At 51.1% G+C, this 20,663-nt stretch overlaps 2 protein-coding genes across 4 annotated transcripts in view; both read left to right on the top strand.

The window, feature by feature from the left end:
• The window catches only part of Vps39 (VPS39 subunit of HOPS complex), a 43,778-nt gene extending 40,616 nt beyond the window's left edge, over positions 1-3,162 (top strand). For 2 of the 3 annotated variants that reach the window (XM_051144441.1, XM_051144442.1), the window contains 3 exons: positions 119-253; positions 456-547; positions 2,196-2,308. In XM_051144441.1, coding sequence (XP_051000398.1) covers positions 119-253; positions 456-547; positions 2,196-2,271 — 303 coding nt within the window. In that variant the 3' untranslated portion in view covers positions 2,272-2,308. Of the gene's footprint in view, positions 1-118; positions 254-455; positions 548-2,179 lie in introns of all 3 variants that reach the window. The other variant, XM_051144440.1, reaches the window with a different exon arrangement.
• Positions 3,163-6,823: 3,661 nt separating this feature from the next.
• Pla2g4f (phospholipase A2 group IVF) lies at positions 6,824-20,142 on the top strand. Its single transcript, XM_051144438.1, is given in 21 exon segments — positions 6,824-6,945; positions 7,680-7,752; positions 8,346-8,482; positions 8,579-8,707; positions 8,970-9,010; positions 9,202-9,244; positions 9,680-9,746; positions 11,653-11,813; positions 11,922-12,035; positions 12,208-12,245; positions 12,455-12,593; positions 15,771-15,907; positions 16,140-16,362; positions 16,833-16,947; positions 17,138-17,275; positions 17,359-17,466; positions 17,602-17,796; positions 18,253-18,419; positions 19,401-19,418; positions 19,420-19,588; positions 19,869-20,142. Coding segments are annotated over 21 exon segments (2,547 nt in total). The 5' UTR covers positions 6,824-6,834; the 3' UTR covers positions 20,093-20,142.
• Positions 20,143-20,663: the final 521 nt, after the last annotated feature.

The raw sequence follows: 20,663 nt of genomic DNA, 5'->3' as shown, positions 1-20,663 counted from the left end.
GGGCCTGCCCAGGCAGATGGAGTGGGAGGGAGAAGAGGGCTGGGGAAGGGGGCAGGCAGGAGCTTTCTTGGTCTCATTCCTAATTTGCCTAACCTGTTCCCTCCTGTCTCTGCCCCAGGCTATCAACCTTCTGCCAGCAAACACTCAGATCAATGACATACGCATCTTTCTAGAAAAGGTCTTAGAAGAAAATGCACAAAAGAAACGGTTCAATCAAGTGCTCAAGAACCTTCTCCACGCCGAGTTCCTCAGGGTATGGCCTTCCACACTTGTAAGTGGCTGGGCTTTGGGTTTCAGTTCCGACAGTTTTCACATGCCTGTTGTCACATAACTCAAGAAATCCAGCAGTCAGCATGGAGTTTAGTAGAACCTATGAAAGCTCAAGACACAAAACAGTGCCAGCATCTACCTTATGTTTCCACACCTGGCCTCAGAGTGTCTCCAATCACTTCCAGGTTCAGGAAGAGCGGATTTTACACCAGCAGGTGAAGTGCATCATCACAGAGGAGAAGGTGTGCATGGTGTGCAAGAAGAAGATTGGGAACAGGTGAGCCTCCTCCCCTGAGCAGCATCTGCGTGCACATGGCGTCTCCTGAGGGGGCAACCTGCAGGATCTCTCCTGCCCTTAGTTTCACATCCTGCTGCTATGAGAAAATACTCAACAAAGGCAAGCTGAGGGTGAAAGTTTATTCTGGCTAACAGGTGGAGGCAGGAGCTTAAAGCAGCTGTCACATTACATTCTACAGGCAAGAAAGGGAAATCGAGGCATGCTTCCTAGTGCTCAGCTCCACTTCTCCATTTTTCACAGTCCCTACCAAGGCAATAGTCCTACTCAGTCATGATTGGTCTTTCTGCTAGGCTGTGGGGGCACGCGCCTTTAATCATAGCACTTGGGAGGCAGAGTAGAGCTATCTCTGAATTTGAGGTTGGCCAAGTCTACAGATCGAGCTCCAGGACAGCCAGAGCTACACAAAGAAACCCTGTCTCAGAAAACAGGGTGGGGGGAGGGGATTTTCCACAACAGTAAACAAAATCAAGATAATCCTCCTCAGGCATGTCCAGAGACCCAACTCCCAGGGGATTCCAGCTTCTGTGACATGGACAGCACTACCCTCACACCCATGGAAAGAAGCTGTCTTGTTTCACTGAGCTATTTAAAAAAAAAAAAAAAAAAAAAGATGTATTTATTATGTATACAGTATTCTACCTTCATGTGCCTGCACACCAGAAGAGGGCACCAGATCTCATTACAGATGGGCGTGAGCCACCATGTGGTTGCTGGGAATTGAGCTCAGGACCTTTGGAAGAACAGCCAGTGCTCTTAATCTCTGAGCCATCTCTCCAGCCCTCACTGAGCTCTTGAACTTTGACAGAGCAAGCCATTTTATCTGTTGGGAAAGCCTCAATAATTTAAAGTCCTGACTGTTAAACTCTCACCCAGAAAGCTCGATTCCTCTGGTAGCCTAATTAACAGTGGAGCCAGGGAGCCAGTAAGAAAGCATGAGTGACATACAGGGTCTTCTTGAGACTTGGGCAGCTGTGTGGCTCAGGCTGATTAGGAGCTCTGAATCAACCTTGGTGCCTCAGCCACACCCCAGCCCTAAGGCCTGCACCGCCATTGCCAGATCTGGATGAGGCCCGGAGGAGAAATCCAGATCTTTCATCCTGTTGTCTCATTTTTGAGCACCCTCTTGAGCCAGCATTATTCTGTTAAGACATGCCCCAGAGTCGGCCGCCTGGCCTGCAAGGAGCACAGTCTGCCTTTTCTTATGTGGCTACAAGAGTCTTAAGAGTCTGTTTCTCTTCAGAGGCCTGACTTGCTGTGCTTCGTTAGAACTATCCTGAAACACGTTCTGCTGAACATCCTCCCCAGTGCCAAGCCAAGGGCACATGTTCTGCATTGGCTTTTTGCTTGTCCATTTATTTGCCTAGTTGGTTGGTTGGTTGGTGCTGTTGTGGGTCTAACTACCACTGACCCATACCCCCAACCCTGCACTGATGGTGTAGCAAACATGTTGCCTGCACTTGAACATTGCATCCTGCCCTGGTTGTTTGGAGAAGTAGTACCGCGGCATTCCAGAGATACTGAAGTAGACTGTTGTTTGTATTTGGGTGGCTCCTGGGGATGATGCCTCTTGCAGGTGCTGAAGAAACCGTTAGAACATCTCTCACCTCTCAGCTGTTTTTCCCCACAGTGCATTTGCAAGATACCCCAATGGAGTGGTTGTGCACTACTTCTGTTCCAAAGAGGTAAACTCAGCCGACACCTGAGCCTGCATCCCAAGTCCTCACAGTGGACAGCTTGGCTTTCCCAGGGATTGAAGAAGCAGTCACTTTAGGAACCAGGGATTGCCACCACCAAGTGTCTCCCTCATTTGGATGTTGCTGGTTGCCTTGCTCTCTGGAACATCTCTGAATCAGCTGGACTTGTGACCTGGCATTGCAGGCTTTCTACTAGGAAAAGAGATTACGTATATTTAGGCTGTTATGTTGCAGATGGTTCCAGGAATGTAACCCCTGCTTGGACAGGAGAAAATGCACCGTCTTGCCTTTGTATACCAATCACCTGGACAAGGAGATTTCATCTCCAGTGTTTGTACCCATGGGGTTGTTGACTGAGAGTTTTCTATTACAGTACTACACAGCTTCACAAGATCCCCCAGCATGGCAGCTGGAGAGTCCCATGGGAGCCTAGCGCTCCAGCCCCACTGACCCAACAGACTCACTGTCTCCACTGCCAGTGGTTTCTCCACAGAGGCTGTGCCCTGTGTCCAAGTAGTTTCTCTGCTTATCCCTTTAGTTTTCAGTCTCCTTTTCTTTCTCACTATTTATTTGACCCCTTAATCTTTTCTCTTGTACCCTCTGTGCTTCCTCTCCCACTCTGTAGATTGAGAGATAGGGAGTAGCTAATATTTAAATGGGAAGACACAGCCCAGGTTTCCAAGAGTGCACTGATAAGCAGTTGTCATGTGTGAAGTTGTATGAAGGTTCTCAGGAGCTGAACTTTTCTACTAAGACACTTGGGAGAGCACAAGTCTCTGCAAGTGTAGGCTTTGGTACCTCCCTGGGCCAGCACTGTGTAGGCTGTGTGGTCTTCTAGGCAGGATCTCTGCCGAAGTGTCTGCTTCAGCCACTCACCAGCTGCTTGGACGGGTTGTTGAGCTCTTTGTGCTTTGAGCATCTTTCTCCTTTCTAGCCACTTTCTGTCCTGTTGCTTTCATGGCCACGCTTGTTCCCTGGCCTTTTTTTTTTTTTTTTCAAGAGTGGAGGATTGCTCTAGGATAGAGTGGCAGTGTGTGTCTCCACTGCATACAGGGAACAATTGACCAGAAACTGACAGTGATAAGATGCTGTGTATATTTGTGAGGCATTGAAGGATGGCAAAGAATGCAGGGACAGGTGGACTTACGACTTACTGCTGGCTCTGTTGAGCATATCAGAGAGCCTGCAAGAGGTACACAAGACCTCCTGGCATTGGAGGCTATGGGCATCAGGCATACACATGCACAGACATATATGCAGGCAAAACACTGATACAAGTAAAACCTTTAAAAATTGAAGCAGTGCTGCCCATGAACCCATCCACATCGGCTTAAAATGCACTTCCCCGGGAGCAGCACCAGGATGCCAGGCAACTCCCCATAGGCCAGGAACTTGCCCGATCATATGAATCCTGGCCTCTTACCTGGTAGGCTTGTAACATCCCTTCTCACAAACTGTATTTGAAGCAGTAGAATAAAGCCTGTGTTTTCTCCTGGATGGTGTGCATACTTATTTCTGTTTCCCCAAACTCCATTCTTTCTTCCCCAGACCCTGCCCTCCATAAAGTGTTGGGAAGGGGAACAGGTAGCTCCAGTCTGAGGATGATGGAAGGCTGTTCCTCAATAAACATAAACAAGAAATCAGGTCTCCCTGAGCCTCCTTTTCGTCCTTCTGAAGACTATAATGAAAATGATAATAAGGGGATAGTAGTTAGCTAAGGACAGAAGGATAAGACAACTATTAACTATGAAAACCAATCAGAATAGCACTTCCCTCATGAATAGCAGAAGAGCTGTCTCTGCCCCTCACCAGCTGCAGCACTTGGGAGAGCCAACAACCCTGCACCTAGCCTGGGCAGCACAGTAGAGCTAGCACTAGTGGCAAAGGCTTGGGTGAGCCAATCCCAAGGACAGGAGAGCTGCCCCTGCCCCTTGCTGACTGTGGCTAGCTGGGGCAGTGGTGGAGAGCTCACCCTAGAGGTGTGGATGCAGGAGAGCTGGTGGGCTGATGAACTCAGCTGCCATCCAGGCACAGATCCAGTGCTCTGAGTTGGCCCACCCCAATATCTAACCGGCTATGGGCTATGAACTGCTGGAGTGAGTGAAGGGGCTGGTCCTGCAGATCCAGAGCTTCAGGATCTCCAAGGCACAGGGCAGCATCAGACTATCTGAGAGGAGTCCCACTGAGAAGCCAGTATTGATACTGTAGCAGAAGCCAGAGGCTTCAAACCAGATTCATTACAATGAATATTTGCAAATAAAGATGTGTGGACAAAGGTTATACTGTGTGGCATACTGTGACACACTACAACTTCCACAACAAGATGAGTTGTTTATTTTCTTTGCCGAGGAGGTTGCAAGGGTGAAGGGAAGATATGGAAGGATGAGGAGATGAATGGGATTAGGGTGCATGATGTGAAACTCACAAAGAATAAAAAGTTAAAGAATAACACAATTGCTGGGTGTGGTGGCACACACCTTTAATCCCAGTGCTTGGGAGGCAGAGGCAGGCATATCTCTGTGAGTTCAAAGCCAGCCTGGTCTACAGAGTGAGTCCAGGATAGCCAAGGCTACACAGAGAAACCCTGTCTCAAAAAAGAAAGGAAAAGAAAAAGAATAATGCTCCTTTCATGAATGCCTCCATCATTTGTGTGGCCAGCGCAGCAAGTGTGGCTGTGGGTGTGTATGGCTGACATCGCGTGCTTCATCACACTGGGTACCCCAGAATCTTATGTAATCTTAAGTTGTCTAGCACAGAGCATTGCTTTGTGTCTCCTTTTTTGTTGTTTTGTTTTGTTGTTGTTTTTTTTTTTTTTTTTTTCGAGACAGAGTTTCTCTGTGTACCCTTGGCCATCCTTGACTCACTTTGTAGACCAGGCTGGCCTCGAACTCACAGTGATCGCCTGCCTCTGCCTCCCAAGTGCTGGGATTAAAGGCATGCGCCACCACGCCTGGCTTTGTGCCTCTTCTTGAAGCTCTCTGAGGCCAGAAGGTCCTGTGAGGATGTGGAATTGATAGGCGAGAGGAACTGTTTGAAAAGTAAAGTTGTCTCACTTTGCCCAGCTCTAAAATGCCAGTTTGGTCCCTCTGTAATGTATCCCCCGTCCCCACACCTTGAGCAGTCTGCCTGTGGCCATCGTGAAGCTCTTTTGCCATGAAAATTATCCAGAACTTTGAGTTGAGGCATGTCTGTCGAGGCATGAGAAGATGGCTTCCACGTGGTTTAAGCCAGAAAGCACTCAAGCACTTAGTATGGTGGTCCTCTCATCTCAGGCTTCGGACTGTGGGCCTAGGTGCCTACAAGGGCCGCAAGACCAGCAAGGGGGCTGGACTCAGCCATCTCTGAGTCAGATCTCAACTTTACAAATCCACATGAGGTGAAACAGGCCATCACAGTTACGTCACCTCTGGTTCTGGAATTTCTAGTTTGAACTTGCCTGTTAGTTTGGTAGTTAATTTGCTTTGTGGATGGTACTTCGGCCTCCAGCTGTATTTTAGGAGGAAGGCAGTAGAGATTACCTGATTGTTTGAAATAGGGGGTCTCATCTTGTACCTCAAGCTGGTCTCACATTTGCTGAGTTCAAGTGAGGCCTCCTGTCTCAGAATACCAAGTGCCAGGGTTATATGTACCAACACCCCTGGCTATCCAAAGGGGTTGTTAACTAGATGAAAAGAATCTCCCAACAGTTCACTCTCCTAGAAACTTCTTTTGCCAGCGACTGCCCCTGCCCAGTCACCTATATGACTGTGGTCCACAGGAAGGGAGGCTCACGGTGGTCATGAGTGCTTTAAAGCCCTTATCTCTGGCAGCTTAAGGACAGGGAGGCTTACCTCTCCTCTGTCTTTATTTACACTACCTGGCCATGTCTCTGCCTCTCCAAGCCAGGAAGGGAGTCCTGAAATGAATTTTTTCAGGGTATGGGTGACTTTGCGCATAGTACACGCATAGCATGCAACAGGGTCTTTGTGTTAAGGAAATGACGGCGGTGGGAGGCCAAAAGAGGCTTAAAATGTCTTCGAGTCCCTGTGAAACCCAGAGTCAGAGATTTCCAGGTTCCTTTCTGCTTAAGAGCTGTGGAGAAATTGAGACGTGAAGGAGGGATGGTGTGGGGCTTTCTGGCAGCAAGATGAGGTTAGCCCTGGTGATGTTACCTCCTGACTTCTGCTAACGGCAAACTAGTTAGAAACAGAAATATCTGGGCTCTTGCCTTACCCACCAAACACGACCATGGCAAGGGATGGGGGCTGGTGTGGGGGCTCTCAGTGTCTGTTTTTCACAAGTAGCTCACAGTTAAGCAGGGCCTGAGTTGGGGACCAGAGCACTAAGTGGGACCCCAAGAATCTCTTGGAAAGGGACCAACTTGTCTCTTGTCTGGGGAAGAACAGGCTCCACTCATTTCCTGGAGCACTTCAAACCCCACCTCCAGCCCCAGTAGCCACCCAGCCCCAAGTCTTCAGCACAGCAGCGGCCCCACCCTTCCCACTTCAGTGCTACCTGTCAGACCTGAGCAACAGTATAGCTAGAGAGAGAGGGTGGCTCCGGAAAACAGGCAAGCTCTCTGGGCTACTGGCCATGCCCTGGACCCTCTGGCCAAAGTGGTTGGAAGGCAAGGGACTGCCTCTTCTTGGAGCAGTGCTGCTGCGGAAGAGAGAAAAGGGGGAGCCACAATGGAGCCATTGGCGGGTAAAGTATTGATCTTATTTGGGAAGTGTTGACTGCAGAGTCCTGGGAGAAGGTGTCCTGTATGGATTAAGCCAGCCACTGAGCTGGGTTTTGATTTACCACAGAGCTAGGCAGCTGGGCCAAGGCCTTGGCTCTTGAAAGTAATCTCCAAAAAGAAACGATGGCAGGCCCTGTGACTGTTGCCTTTGGTTGGTTTGCCAGGAATGCACTAGTGTAGCCCATTGTGGGGAGAAGGGGTAAAGGGTTTGTTGGGGTTCTGGTGGTAGACTGACACACAAAAGGCTGGAGTCTTCAATCTGGTGATTGGCCGGACCACAATAAGCTGGGAGACTGCTTCTCCTCGTCTTCCCACTTCCTGCCTCTGATTGGTCTTCCAGCCCTCACCTGGAGGCTGATGGCTGCAGTGGGTTCTGGCTTTAACCCTCTTAAATACATTATCCCAGGTGCCCAGGCCACATCGAGAATCCAGCTGCAGCCTGGCCATGATAAAGCCTCACTAGCGTAGCTGCTCACAGTAGCGCTTAGAGTTGAGCTGACCCCCTTAATTCAGGCTCCTCACCAATCCTGACCACCCAACACCTTGGGCCTTGCAAAAGGTTCCCAGAGTTCCTGGCATAGGAGCATCAGTGACCCTGGGCCATCACAAGCTCTGTGATGAGACAGAGTAGAGAGAGAGGAGGTCAGGCCATCCCTAGCTTCCTGGAACTGAGATCCTGGGGTTCTTCTTGTTTCAGAGGGAGACCCACCCATACTACGACCTCCAGGTGAAGGTGCTGAGGGCCAGAAACATCCAGAACACAGATCTGTGTGAGTGAGCTTCACCTCACCTTCTTCTTTTCTTTAGGGTGTTCTTAGCGTGCTGTGTGTGCGTGCGTGCGTGTGTACATGCGTGCATGGGTGTAAATATCCACTTGGAGTAGGTTGATGGGCTAATGTTGACCATTGAGGGCGGGTGCCCTGGTGTAGGGTGTGCAGGCAGTCAGGAGCACTAGAGGGGTGAGTCGTGCAGACTGCAGCTTCCTCCCTAGGAGGACCTGTGAGGGTGTGTCAGGCTCCTGTTGCTACACATCAATGCCTGCTTTCCAGGAGCTTTGGTGGTGCTCACACAGGGCACAACCTGTGTGAATTTTATTGCCCGAATCAGGCAATTTCAAGGAGTTACTCAATGGTCCGTGCTGTCAGCTGGTCCTTTGAACTGCGGCTGGTGCAGCAGGATTTCTGTCAGTTGAGTGGGAGGTATAGCTGGCTAAGATAGAGCCAAGAATACTGGGTGCTCCCTACCTGCCACAGGCAGGCAGCCTCCTCTCCCCTTACTCCTTTCTCTCTCAGCCCAGCCTCCTTCAGAAAACCTGTTCAACAATAAGAGTTTGATGCCAAGTCCCTCCCCCTCTCTCCTGCAGTGTCCAAAGCTGACTGCTATGTCCAACTGTGGCTGCCCACAGCTTCTTTTAGCCCCACTCAGACAAGGACAGTGCCTAACTGCAGTGACCCGGAGTGGAACGAGACCTTTCACTATCAGATCCATGGTGCCGTGAAGGTGTGGACCAATAAGTGGCTGGGCATGGAGGCCAGTGAGTTCCTCCACAATGCTGACCCCTCTGTCCTACACCCTCACCCCCACCCCCACCCGCAGAATGTCCTGGAGCTTACCCTCTATGACAAGGATTTCCTGGACAGTGACAAGATCTCTTTACTTCTGTTTGACCTGAGTAGTCTCCAGCTAGGCCAGCCTTACACAGAAAACTTCACTCTGAACCAGCAGGTGAGGTCTGCCTGGGCTAATAGTAAGTAAATCTTCAGGACAGGACCCCAACCCCTGAGCCACTGACAGGCAGCCATCTTGGTTATGGCCTTGGTCACTGCTCTGAAGCTCTACGTGGAAATGCTACTGTGCCCCGCAAGGCCTGTGAGATACCATATGAGACTAATCTGGGCCCTGGAGCTGAGCAAAGGTGGGAGGCAGGGGCAATTCCTGAGATTCTTAAAGGTCTTTGAAGCTTGATGCCTTGCTCACCCCCATGCAGGGTTCAGAAGAACTGCAAGTAGAATTTACTCTGGAGAAGAGGTGAGTCCAGTTAGATCTGCTGTCTGTCCTCCACTTGCCTTGGTGGCCTGGACTTCAGAGCATGTTGGGTGACAAGTTTCCCTACCCACAGCCCTTGCATGTTTCCTAAGCTCTTGTACCTGCTTTGGCCATATTGGTTTAATAGCCACAGTAAGGGAGATGGTGGCCCATGAACCCTTCATCTTTTACAGTCAGGTGCCTGCATCTGAAGTCATCACCAATGGGGTCCTGGTGGTGAGTAAGGAAGATGGGTATGGAGCTATATGGGACTGCGGAGCAGGAGGCTGGCTGAATCCATGATATCCGTGTGTCTCTGGAAGACACGCAGTCCTTCCTTGGAAGGGAGATGTACTAGGGGAATGAGGAACGAGAAGTCACCTTGAGCCCATGAGGGCATCACAGAACCATTGCTCCCCTGGGGCCCTTGACTTGCTGAGACTGCTGAGAGAGTCTTTGGGGGGCCCCATAATTCCCTTGCCCACCAAGACAGACTCCTTGTAAGTCCTTGGGAAGTACACAGAACTACCTTGGGGACTGTCACAAGAGACCCCTGCCCATAGGGCCAAGGGCCCAGATAGCTGCTATGATCTGTGTCCTAGATATTCTGCTCTCCTTCCATCCTGGTCAGAACCCTGTGAGCTCTCTGACTCCTAGGCTCTGCTTTCCTAGGCTCACCCCTGTCTGAGAATCCAGGGCACGCTCAAGGGAGACAAGACAGCTTCACTTAGAGAGTATGGTGAGTGATCTTGGAGCTTGCCTTCTTCTGAGGCTGCATCTGACATGAGGGAGGTGGCTCTTAACGTTTTCACTGCTTAAAGCAGGGACTTGCCCAAGAGTGGTGTCTCCGACCTCTGTGACCAGCAACAGGGACTTGCCTGAGAGCAGTCTCTCTGGCCTCTGTGACCAGCCTGGACATATACTTAGACCTCAGCAGAGGTGTAAAAGAGCAAACCGAATTGAGCAAGTGCTTTGTAAGCCTGTAGTCACATTCTGGCCACCCACATGTTACTGGCCCAAACAAGTCATGTGGTTAAACTCAAAGCTAGAAGGCGGGTGATTATAGTCTGCCTCCTCAGTGGAGAAGTTGAAGTCGCTTTGTTAGTGAGGAAGACCTGAGAAGTTGGAGAAGGGGGTCCTAAAAAAGAACATGTCTTGTTTCCTATTTGTGCAGCCTGCCAGTCTTGTGCAAAACTGAGGCCTCCACCTTCAATGTAAAAACCTCGGTTTTAAAAATAACAAAATGAGGCACCAGCGCATTTCCCCACACATGCGCACAAGGTCTGCCTCCTCAAATGACTAGCTTCATAATAACAACATGGCAAAGAGAGAGAATGCCGGGGCAAGTGCAGGATTAGAGTCATTAATTTCATCTGCCAAAGAGATGACTGCCTAGGAGGAGACATCCAGATGTGGAAGTGGACCCTGGTGGTGTGACGGTCCATGGCCCTTCACACAGAGAGTGGAACCTGTGAGATGAGTGTTGCACTGGTGACACGGAGACCCTGGCATTTTGCTGAGCACACGACATCTATTTGATCATATTTCCTCCTGGCAACTGTATAAAGCAGGTGCAGTCACTAACCTCTTCAGGAGAGCCAGGACCAACCACAGATGTGACACACTCCAAGGCCATTCTCTTCACCATAAGATCTGACATTTCTGAGTCTGATTGCAGCTCAGGCCATAAACCTCCATGGGAGGGGAAAAAGCAACTTTGAAACTGTCTCCTCTACTTCAGGGCATGTTAAGCCTGGCTTCATCCTGGGCAAGGATTGGATCCCATCTGGACCTCTGCTGTCCTCCAACCCTTTGGGTCACTGTTGCTTCTGTGCTGTGTTTGGGACCCAGACTTTTCTTCATTGCAGTGTGTGCCTTGTGCTGTATATCAGGCGCCTCTCACAGCTGCTAAGAAGCAAGGCAGAAAGAGACCCCCACGGTTCCTTGTCAATAAGCAGCCCTATTTCTTTGCTTTTTCCCAGCCTGGGTCTAACCTAGCTTGGGCTGACCTCTGACCCCTCTTCTTCTGCAATAGATAACTCTCTATACCCAGAATGTCATTCTGCCTTCTATCTCCTTGTCTGAAGCTCTACGTTCTTCCACAAACCTTTCCCAAAGCGAGGGACATGATGCATGAATAGTCAAGAGGCTTGGAATATTAACAGCTGAAAATTGGCAATTCATGCAATAATTAGTTGGTTAGGTAAGTAATATAAAAATATCAAAATTGGGCTGGAGAGATGGCTCAGAGGTTAAGAGCACTGAATGCTCTTCCAAAAGTCCTGAGTTCAACCACATGGCAGCTCACAACCATCTGTAATGAGATCTGATGCCCTCTTCTGGCGTGCAAGCACACATGCAGGAGACTATTGTAACATAATAAACAAATCTTTGTTTTTTTTTTAATGTCAAAATCACCAGCCCAATAGGCTACGGGCTGACCCATTCCCTTCCCCCTAGTATTCGTGTGTTGTCCATACTACACCAGGGCCAACTGATTATAGAACCCAAGAACTCCAAGGCTCTTTTCCTGTGGTACTTGATCGGGCAGGGAGATGAGGGCTAAGGACGTGGGGAAGAAGAGAACTGTCCTGAGCCACATTTACATCTATCCAATTTTACCTCTCACTGGACTCCGCCCTCAGGGTCGAGGCAGATCCAGCTGGCAGTTCCTGGGGCCTATGAGAAGCCACAGTTAGTGCCTCTGCAGCCGAACATGGAGCCACCCACCTTTACCTTCCACATGAACCCGGTGCTGAACCCGAAGCTGCACATGGAGCTGGAAAAAAAGCCCCTCGTTTTACAGGTATGGCAAAGGGAGGGATCGTGGAACGAGGCCGTGAAGGAGGAGACAGCAGAATGCCTGGCGGCATGTCTTCCACCCCACATTGCCCCTCGGTGCTCTGCTCTGCAGAGTGGTCCAAGTGGTAAGCTGGAGGCCCAGGCCAGCAAGGAGGACAAGGCAGGCATCCCGCTCTCCTCTCTGCCCCTCGGCCAGGAGGAACAGCACTTTGTAGTCCTGGAGGAGGTAAGATTCAGTCTGGTGCTGGGGGACCTCTGCCTGCCCTGTGATCACCAAGAGAGGTTTGGGATCCACACTGGCCAGTTATCTGAGCACCGAGAAGTCCCCACAGGTTGGGGGGTGGAGCCTCTGACTCTCTTTACTCAGGCATGAGGAGACTACTGTCTGCCTCTTTCAGGGCCAGGAGGTGACTCTGAGTGTGACAGCAGAAGTCAGGTGAGGTGGGATTGCTGGTGGAAGGCCTTGGGGCTTGGCTGGAAGTGGGAAAACTCCGGTGGGGTCTCCTCTCCTGCTCACTTGGGTCAGGCCATGGGGATCAGCTCTTTGGTACTGGTTGGAAGTCCCCTGGGGTGTCTTCTGTGGGGCTCCTCAGCGTGTAACCTGGACTTAAGGGTCTCTTCACACTCCGTGTGTCCCATCTGAAGCAGCTCTGGGGACTTAGACCTGCGCCTTGGCTTCGAGCTCTGTGATGGGGAGCTGGAATTTCTGCACAAAAGGAAGCAAGTCGCATCCAAGGCCCTGCAGCAGGTGATGGGACTGAGCAAGACTCCACACTGTGATCAGGTACGGCATGGAGGACGAACTCCACCAGATCCAGGCCATCTCCTTGAGAGATCATGTGTGGCTAAGAGAGCAGGAAGCTCAGAGAGGGAATGGGCAGCAGAGGAGGAAGAGAACCAGAGGGCTTGTGCACCTGAGTCAAAGGGCACAATCAGCAGTCAGGAATCAGGATGGCTGTCTTCAACAACTTGGGCTGTCACAACAAAATGCTACAGACTGAGTGGTTTAAACAACAGAAATTCATTTTCTCATGGGGCCTCCTTCCTGACTGGTAGACAGGTAGACAAATCTGCCTTCTTGCTATCTATGGTGTCACATAGCCGTTCCTCTGTGTGTGTGTGTGTGTGTGTGTGTGTGTGTGTGTGTGTGTGTGTGTGTGTGCGTGTCTGTGTGTGTCTCTTACCTCCAAACTTTCTTCTGAGACAGTCTCACCACGTAGTCCCGACTGGCCTCAAACTTGCCTTGTAGACCAGGTTGGCCTCGAACTCACAGAGAATCAATTGCCTCCTGTGTGTAGTGATTAAAGGCAAGTGTCACCCACCTTCCTAAATATTTTGTTTTTAAAATAGGTATTACTACAGTGTAGCAAAGACCTGGTGGCCTGTGTAGTTCAGGCTAGTCTTGAACTTATGACCCTCATGCCTTAGTCTCCCAGGTGCTGGTAACCCCAGGATGTACTACCATGTCCAGCTCTCATCCTCTTCTCATCAGGACATCAGTCCTGTCAGGTTGAGCGCCCCTTACCCCTAGTACCTGATCCTAACTGTATCACTTCCTTATTGGCACTATCTGCAAATGATCACATATGAGGGGTAGGGCTTCAACCAATGATGTTTTTCTTTTTAGTCTTCTCTCATGTATTACATCCCCACCACAGTTTCCCGTCCCCCAATCTCCCTTTGCCCAGTCCCTTCCCCCCCCCCCCACCTCCACATCCCCTCTTTCCCAGATCCACCAGCCTCCACCTTCCCTCAGAAGAGAGCAGGCCTCCCAGGGACATTAACCAAACACTGCATGACAAGCTACAATAACCAGGCATATACCATCACATCAAGGCTGGAGGAGGCAGCCCAGCAGTAGGAAAAGGGTCCCACAGTAGGCAAGAGAGTAAGGGACAGCTCCCACGGCCTCTGTTAGGATTCCACAAGAACACCAAGCTACTCAACCATAACATATACGAAAAGGACCTAGGTCAGACCCCTAAGGGCTCCCTGATCTCTGCGAGCCCCCATGAGTCCTGGTTAGTTAATTCTGTGGGCCATGTTTGTGTGGTGGCCCTGACTCCTCCCCAGACCCAGAGAGGCTAAGTAACAAGGAGGGCTTCCTTAAAGGGGATGCAAGAATAGATTTCATGGGGGCTGGGTGACTGAGGGTAAGCGGAGTTGGGAGCAAGAAGGATCAGGATGGAGAGGATGGAGAAAACACTGGGAGAAATGACTGGAGCGGGGCAGGAGTGTATATCAGGGCGAGGTGGAAACCTAGTGCAATGGAAACTCCACAGAATCTAGGAGAGTAACCCAAGCAGAGACGTCTACTAACAGAGACATGGAGCCTGAACCAGCCATCTTCTGTAACCAGGCAAGGCCTCAAGTCAAGGGCCTGGGACACCAACCCAGCCACAAAACCTTCGACCTACAGTTTGTCCTGCCTCCAGAATATTCTGGGGCCAGAGCCTAGCAAAATCGTCATTAAAGAGAACAGAGAGACTTCATCCAGCACATAATGGGAACAGATGCAGAGTCCCACAGGCAAACATTAGGGGAGACTTGTGGAGTCCTGCACGGGAGGTGGAGGAAGGATTGGACAGAGGAACAAATGTGTTTTGAGAGGGCATAACTAAACAGCGGTCAAAGGATCCTTAAGTAGAGGCTCCGGGAGATCTCGTAGGCAAGGACCAGTTGGCTCGTGGCTGGGAGGCAAGAAGATAGGAGTGCTGAGAGGTGGTCTAGTGGAATAAGCCAGGAAAAGGCTGGTGGCCGCTTCTTCGCCTCATGTGTGTAGCAGATGTGGATCCACTGCCCGGCACTGCTCAGCTGACAAACTTAGATTATATATTCAGTCAACAGATGTGGCCACTGAGTGCCAGCTGTCTGTTCTGCTTCATCCAACACTCTGCCCACAGGGTCCTCAGTGAACAGGGCCAGAAGAAAAGCCCTATCTCGGGGGCAGGCCACGGGAGCAGGCCACGAGAACAGGCCACGGGGACTTGTTAGTTTCTGTCACTCAAGTTCAGTGCTTCTCATCTGCAGGCATTTTTTGTTCCCCAAGCCCTAGAGGACATTTATCAGTGTTTGGCTGTAAGTGGTGGGTGGATGTAGAAGAGTGCCACTGGCATCTACTGAGGAAAGGCCAAAGGTGTCGCAGAAGGTCCTACAGACAGTACAGAACTGCAAGGAGCCAGCCAGGACCAAGTGTTCACATTGCTAATTGGTTTGGTCAATCAAATATACCTGTTGACACACACCTTCTTAAGAGCCGCCTCTGAAGCCAGGCGTGGTGGTGTGTGCCTGCCATCCCAGCACTCCGGAGGCAGAAACAGGAAGATAGGGGCCATCTTTGGCTGCATGATGAGTTTGAGGTCATCCTGGGCTTCATAAGACTCATCTCAGAAAACAAAACAACAAACAAAAACAAAAACTGCCAAACAGGCTGAGCCAGAGGCTCATCAATAAAGTGTCTTTTTGAGTTCAGATCCCTGGAACCCACATGAAAAAGCAAGGCATGGTGGCGGACACGTGTAAGCCCAGCCCTGTGAAGAGGGAGGGAGTCACAGGCAGGTGCTTAGAGATGGAATCCATGGGGATCCAGGGTCAGTGAAAGATGATGTCCCAAAAAAATAAGGTGACGAGCAACTGGAAATAACACCCGGTGTCATCTCTAGGCCTCCGTGTGCACATGTCCTTATATGCACACACACACCTAGAGCCACGCACACCCACATACACCACACATAAACACACAACATTTTTGAAAGTCATCTCTGGCCTCTTACTACTTGGGTTTGATAACCATCACTTATGCTTTCGGGGACACCGGTTAGCCTTACACATCAGCTTTGTCATCTGCAAAATGGGGCGCTCACTAGGAGCTAATATATGGGAGGTGGTTATAACAATGCCCACTGTGGGTACGCTGTAATACAGTCCGGTGCTATTGCTATCAAATTGTCACTGTGCTCAGGTGCCTGTGGTAGCCGTGATAGGTTCTGGGGGTGGAACCAGAGCCATGACTTCTCTGTACGGCAGCCTGGCCGGGCTGCAGGAGCTTGGCCTTCTGGATGCTGTGACTTACCTGAGTGGGGTGTCTGGGTCTACCTGGTAAGTGAGGTGGGGCAGAACACAGAGCAAAAGTGAGCTATGGGTGGTTAAGGATGTCCAGGTGATTGGATAGAGTCTCTGATATGGGGCTGGGAGCTTGCCTTCATGGGGGTCAGGGTGGGTGAGAGGAGGCTGGTTCCCAGGGACACATCTGAGTAAGGGAGCAGGACGGTAGGTGTTTGTGACAGGGAAGATCCTTCCTCTAACCCACAGGCATCATTTCCATCTGCAGGTGCATCTCTACACTCTTCAAGGATGCATCCTGGTCCCAGAAGTCTTTGCAGGGTCCCATTGAGCATGCCTCGGCTCGAGTCTGCAGCAGTAAGATAGGGTTGCTGTCCCCGGAGCAGCTGCAGTACTACTCCCGGGAAAAGGCTGTCTGGGAGAGCAGAGGCCACAGCATGTCCTTCACTGACTTCTGGGGCCTCATCATTGAGTATTTCCTGAACCAGACAGTAAGAGAACAGGAAGTGACTATGTTTTCCCTACCCTAGCTCCCTTTTTACACATTTCTTCTGCTTGACTCCTATCTTACTCCTGGGATAAAGTAAAAGCAAGTTTTCAAAGCACCACACCCACTCATTGGCAAAAGCAGCCCTGACCCACGTGTGCTACCAGGCAGCTGCTCCTACAACTGCAGGCCCAATTGGTTCAGAGCAGTTGACCCCACGGGGTGTGGTCAGTCTAGCGCTCTGTATTCTGAGATGCTTTCCGGCATGACAAAGAAGGAAGAGGGTTTTCTCACAGGTACTGGAATTATAAAGAGCCCCCCCCCACACACACAGGGCTCTTAGTTCTGCTGTAGCCTAAAGCTATAGCCTGGCCTTGACAACACGAACTCTCTCTTGTGCGTGCACTGCACCCCTGGGCATAGAGAACAGGGAGCGCCCCCAAAGCCAAGCTGTCTCCTTTCTCTCCTGCCCAGGAAAACCCTGCCAAGCTGTCAGACCAGCAAGAAATAGTCAGCCAGGGTCAGAACCCTTATCCCATCTATGCCAGTGTCAATGTCCACACAAACATCAGTGGGGAAGACTTTGCAGGTGCCTGGGTGTGGAGACAAAGGAAGGGGTCGGGGGTGAGGGTGGGGTGGGAGGTCGGTGTGGGGCAGGAAGGTGGGTGAGGATGGGCTATTTGGTACAAGTGGGAAGCGCTCCCAAGCAGGAACCTTGGTGAATGGTGGAGCTGCTGCTTTTTTAAATGCAAGATTCCTGTTTGCTTTGTTTTCTCCAGAGTGGTGCGAGTTCACCCCCTATGAGGTTGGTTTCCCCAAGTATGGGGCTTATGTTCCCACCAAACTCTTCGGCTCTGAGTTCTTCATGGGCCGGCTGCTGCACCTCTGGCCAGAGCCCCGCATCTGTTACTTGCAGGGTGAGTCTAGGCTTGGAAGGTTGGAGCTGGCCAGGGCTGGAGCCAGGCTCTCATATGGGGGGGTCCTGCCTATCTCTCTGTAGGGATGTGGGGCAGTGCTTTCGCAGCCAGCCTGTATGAGATCTTCCTGAAGACGGGAGGCTCAGGTCTCGGCTTTCTGGACCGGCACAGAGGCAGTGTAAATGTCACAGGTGAGGGCAGAGGCCCCTGTACAGCCACCACCACTTCCCAGCAAGTTGCCAGGGCCCTGGGAGAGGGATGAAGAATGAGAGAGAAGGATAAAGAGTGGTTCCCTTCCTCGCTGTATTCCATTGCTTCCCATCTAGATGACTGCCCAAATTCTCGGCTGAAGGACCCCACACGGCTGCCTACCAGGCTCTTCATCCCACAGAGTCCCTTCTCTCAGGCTGTACTGGACATTTTCACCTCTCGCTTTACTTGTGCCCAGAACTTCAACTTCACCCGAGGTCTCTGCCTGTATAAGGACTACGTGGCTAGCAGAAACTTTGTGGCCTGGAAAGGTGTGTGGTACTGTGGGAAGGGGAAATTGCTTTTACCTTTTTTTTTTTTTAATGTTCTTCGGTGTTTTGGGCTGCATGTACGTCTGTGTGAGGGTGTCAGATCTTAGAGTTGCAGCCAGTTGTGAGTTGTCATTTGGATGCTGGGATTTGAACCCTGGTCGTCTGGAAGAGCAGACAGTGCTCTTAATCACTGAGCCATCTCTCTGCTGGGAGGAATTGGCTCACTGGGGCTAGCACTGACGTTTATCTGGGTGTTGGAGGAGGTGAAGTTGTGGTCTCCCGCTGCTGATGGCGAAGGATCTTCTGATTGCTGAAAATTGAAAGAAGCAGGGTGGAAGGGCTGGGGGGAGGGTCTCCATGCTGTTGGGCGGCAGAATTCTAGAGACCATGACTGTAATGCAAAGAGAAGAGGGTCACCAGCCAGAACAGCTACACTTATTCCTCTGCGCCTTACAGACAGACACCCTGATGCCCGCCCCAGTCAGCTCACACCCATGAAGGAGTGCCTGTCCCTAGTAGACGGAGGCTTTGCCATCAACTCACCATTTCCACTGATCCTGCAGCCCCAACGGGCTGTGGACCTCATTGTGTCCTTTGACTATTCCTTGGAAGCTCCCTTTGAGGTAAGGAGGGAAGCAGGGGTCTCCTAAAGTGCGTAGAGGGGAGGAGAGGCAATCTCTGCTGAGAGACCCGGCTGGGTGTTTGGGTGTTAGCTCTTGTGGCGGGTGCCTTACTTTAAACATTGTTTCTCCTGGCGGGAGAATCCTGGGATTATAATACAGTGTGTAAATAGGGTCTCAGGTATCTTCTCGACTCTGTCCTAGAACTTGCCCTATTAAAGTGGGATTCCTTGCTCCAGGGTGGGCCTGGGGTCGCTGTCCTCTGTTACTATGGCAACACCAGCTAGGAAGTCCTCTTAGGGAGACACCTTCAAGGAGTGCCTCAAAGTCTGTAGACGGTGGATGGACACCATGAATCAAATGTGGGTCTGGTGGTCCCTCTGACTTCCTCCTCATCCTCCTTGTCCAATGACTGCCTAGGGTTGGGAACAAAGGAGGGGTTGGAGAAAGCATAGCCCTATTAAGGGGAGGAATGAGGGACTAGCTTGATGGTCAGCCTTTGCTAGTTATTGCTAATCCACTACAATGCCACTAGGCACTGACTTTAGCTGCTTAGGGTTTCCATTGCTGTGAAGAGACGCCATGACCACAGCAACTCTTATAAAGAAAAGCATGTGATTGGGCTTGCTTATAGTTCAGAGGGTTAGTCCATTATCATCATGGTGGGAAGCATGGCAGCACGCAGGCAGACATGGTGCTGGAAAGGCAGCTGAGAGTTCTGCATCTGGATCCCCAGGCAGCAGGAAGAGAGAGAGACACACTTCCTCCAACAAGGCCACACCCACCCCCAACAAGACCACATCTCCTAATAGCACCACTCCCTATGGGCCTATGGGGGCCATTTTTATTCAAACCACCGTACCACCTTTATTTGACAAATAGAAAGGTGGCTCAGAAAGTCACTCTTGCGAGCATGAAGTGAGCTAGCATGACGCCTGAGTGTGTGAGTCCAGTTGGGGGCCAAAAACTTGCCTTTCTGCCCAGGTCTTGCAGATGACGGAGAAAATACTGCCTGGACCGAGGGATCCCCTTCCCCAAGATTGAGGTGGGCCCCCAGGACTTTGAGGACCCCCGTGAGTGCTATCTGTTCACCAAGGCAGAGGACCCCTGCTCGCCCATCGTGCTGCATTTCCCCCTTGTCAACAGGACCTTTCGCACATATCTGGCCCCAGGTGAGGGGAAGTCCCAAGCCTACTACAACCTCCAGGGGACTATGGGATGCTAGTCTGAGGGCACTACTCCTGGAGGGCCTGGGCTAACCACTGCTGCCCTCTGCTGCCCGAACCTTTGTGTTCACCACGCATGAGCCATCTCTTCCTAACAGGCCTGAGAATCAAGCTGGCTTCTCTCAGGCAGCAAGCCAGATCGCCTGTGCAGGGAAGTGTTCAGGGCCATCAGCTCCCAGTCAGTTCATATACTTCTTCAGCCTAGCCTTGCTTTCCCCCCTCGCAGGTGTGGAACGACAAACTGATGAGGAGAAGGCTTTTGGGGACTTTACCATCAACAGGGCAGATACCCCCTATGGAATGCTGGACTTCACCTACGAGCCCAGGGAGTTTGATCGATTGGTGACCCTGAGTCGCTACAACGTCCTGAACAACATGGAGACTATCAGGCATGCCCTCCAGCTGGCTCTGGACCGGCGGCGACAGGCTGGAGTAAGGGTTGGGGGCTGACCAGACGAGAGTCAGAGGACCATGGTAGAGATGTGATGGAGGACCCTAGGCCAGGATGTACTGAGAGAGGAGTGAAGACTTTAAGGACTTTGTTTCCCACTTCTCCTTCCCCAGAGAAGATGGAACAGGCTGTCTCTTTATAAATGCTCAGGGATTCTGGGCAGGAAAAGAGCAGAGTTCATATTTTATGGGGATGTGAAGAAAATCAGGCAGCAGCCTCATCAGAGGGCCCATCCCCACCACAGAAGGACCTCTGAAAACAATCCAAGCACACACAGAGAGAGCTGCGGGCTGAGGAACCATCTGCCCTTCTTACACTAAGACTACACACAGAGCTACAGCCACAATCTGGCCCAGCTCCGACCCCCTCCAAAACTCCCGGACTCAGTGATGTCAAGAATAAAAAGGAGCTACATGGGCTGCCAGTCTGTGTCGCTGGGTCTCTGCTCTACTAGTTCTTCTTTGCAGCCTGGCCTCTCTGTCCCTCCTTAGATGTCACCAGGCTTCCCTGCTAAGGCTCATGAAGTTTGTGCCAAGATAGCCCGTCCTGATGGGTGTGCACAGCACCCTA

The sequence above is a fragment of the Acomys russatus genome, chromosome 4, assembly GCF_903995435.1.
Source record: "Acomys russatus chromosome 4, mAcoRus1.1, whole genome shotgun sequence".
In the NCBI taxonomy this organism is placed as follows: domain Eukaryota; kingdom Metazoa; phylum Chordata; class Mammalia; order Rodentia; family Muridae; genus Acomys; species Acomys russatus.
This window is presented reverse-complemented; position numbering and strand designations above follow the sequence as displayed.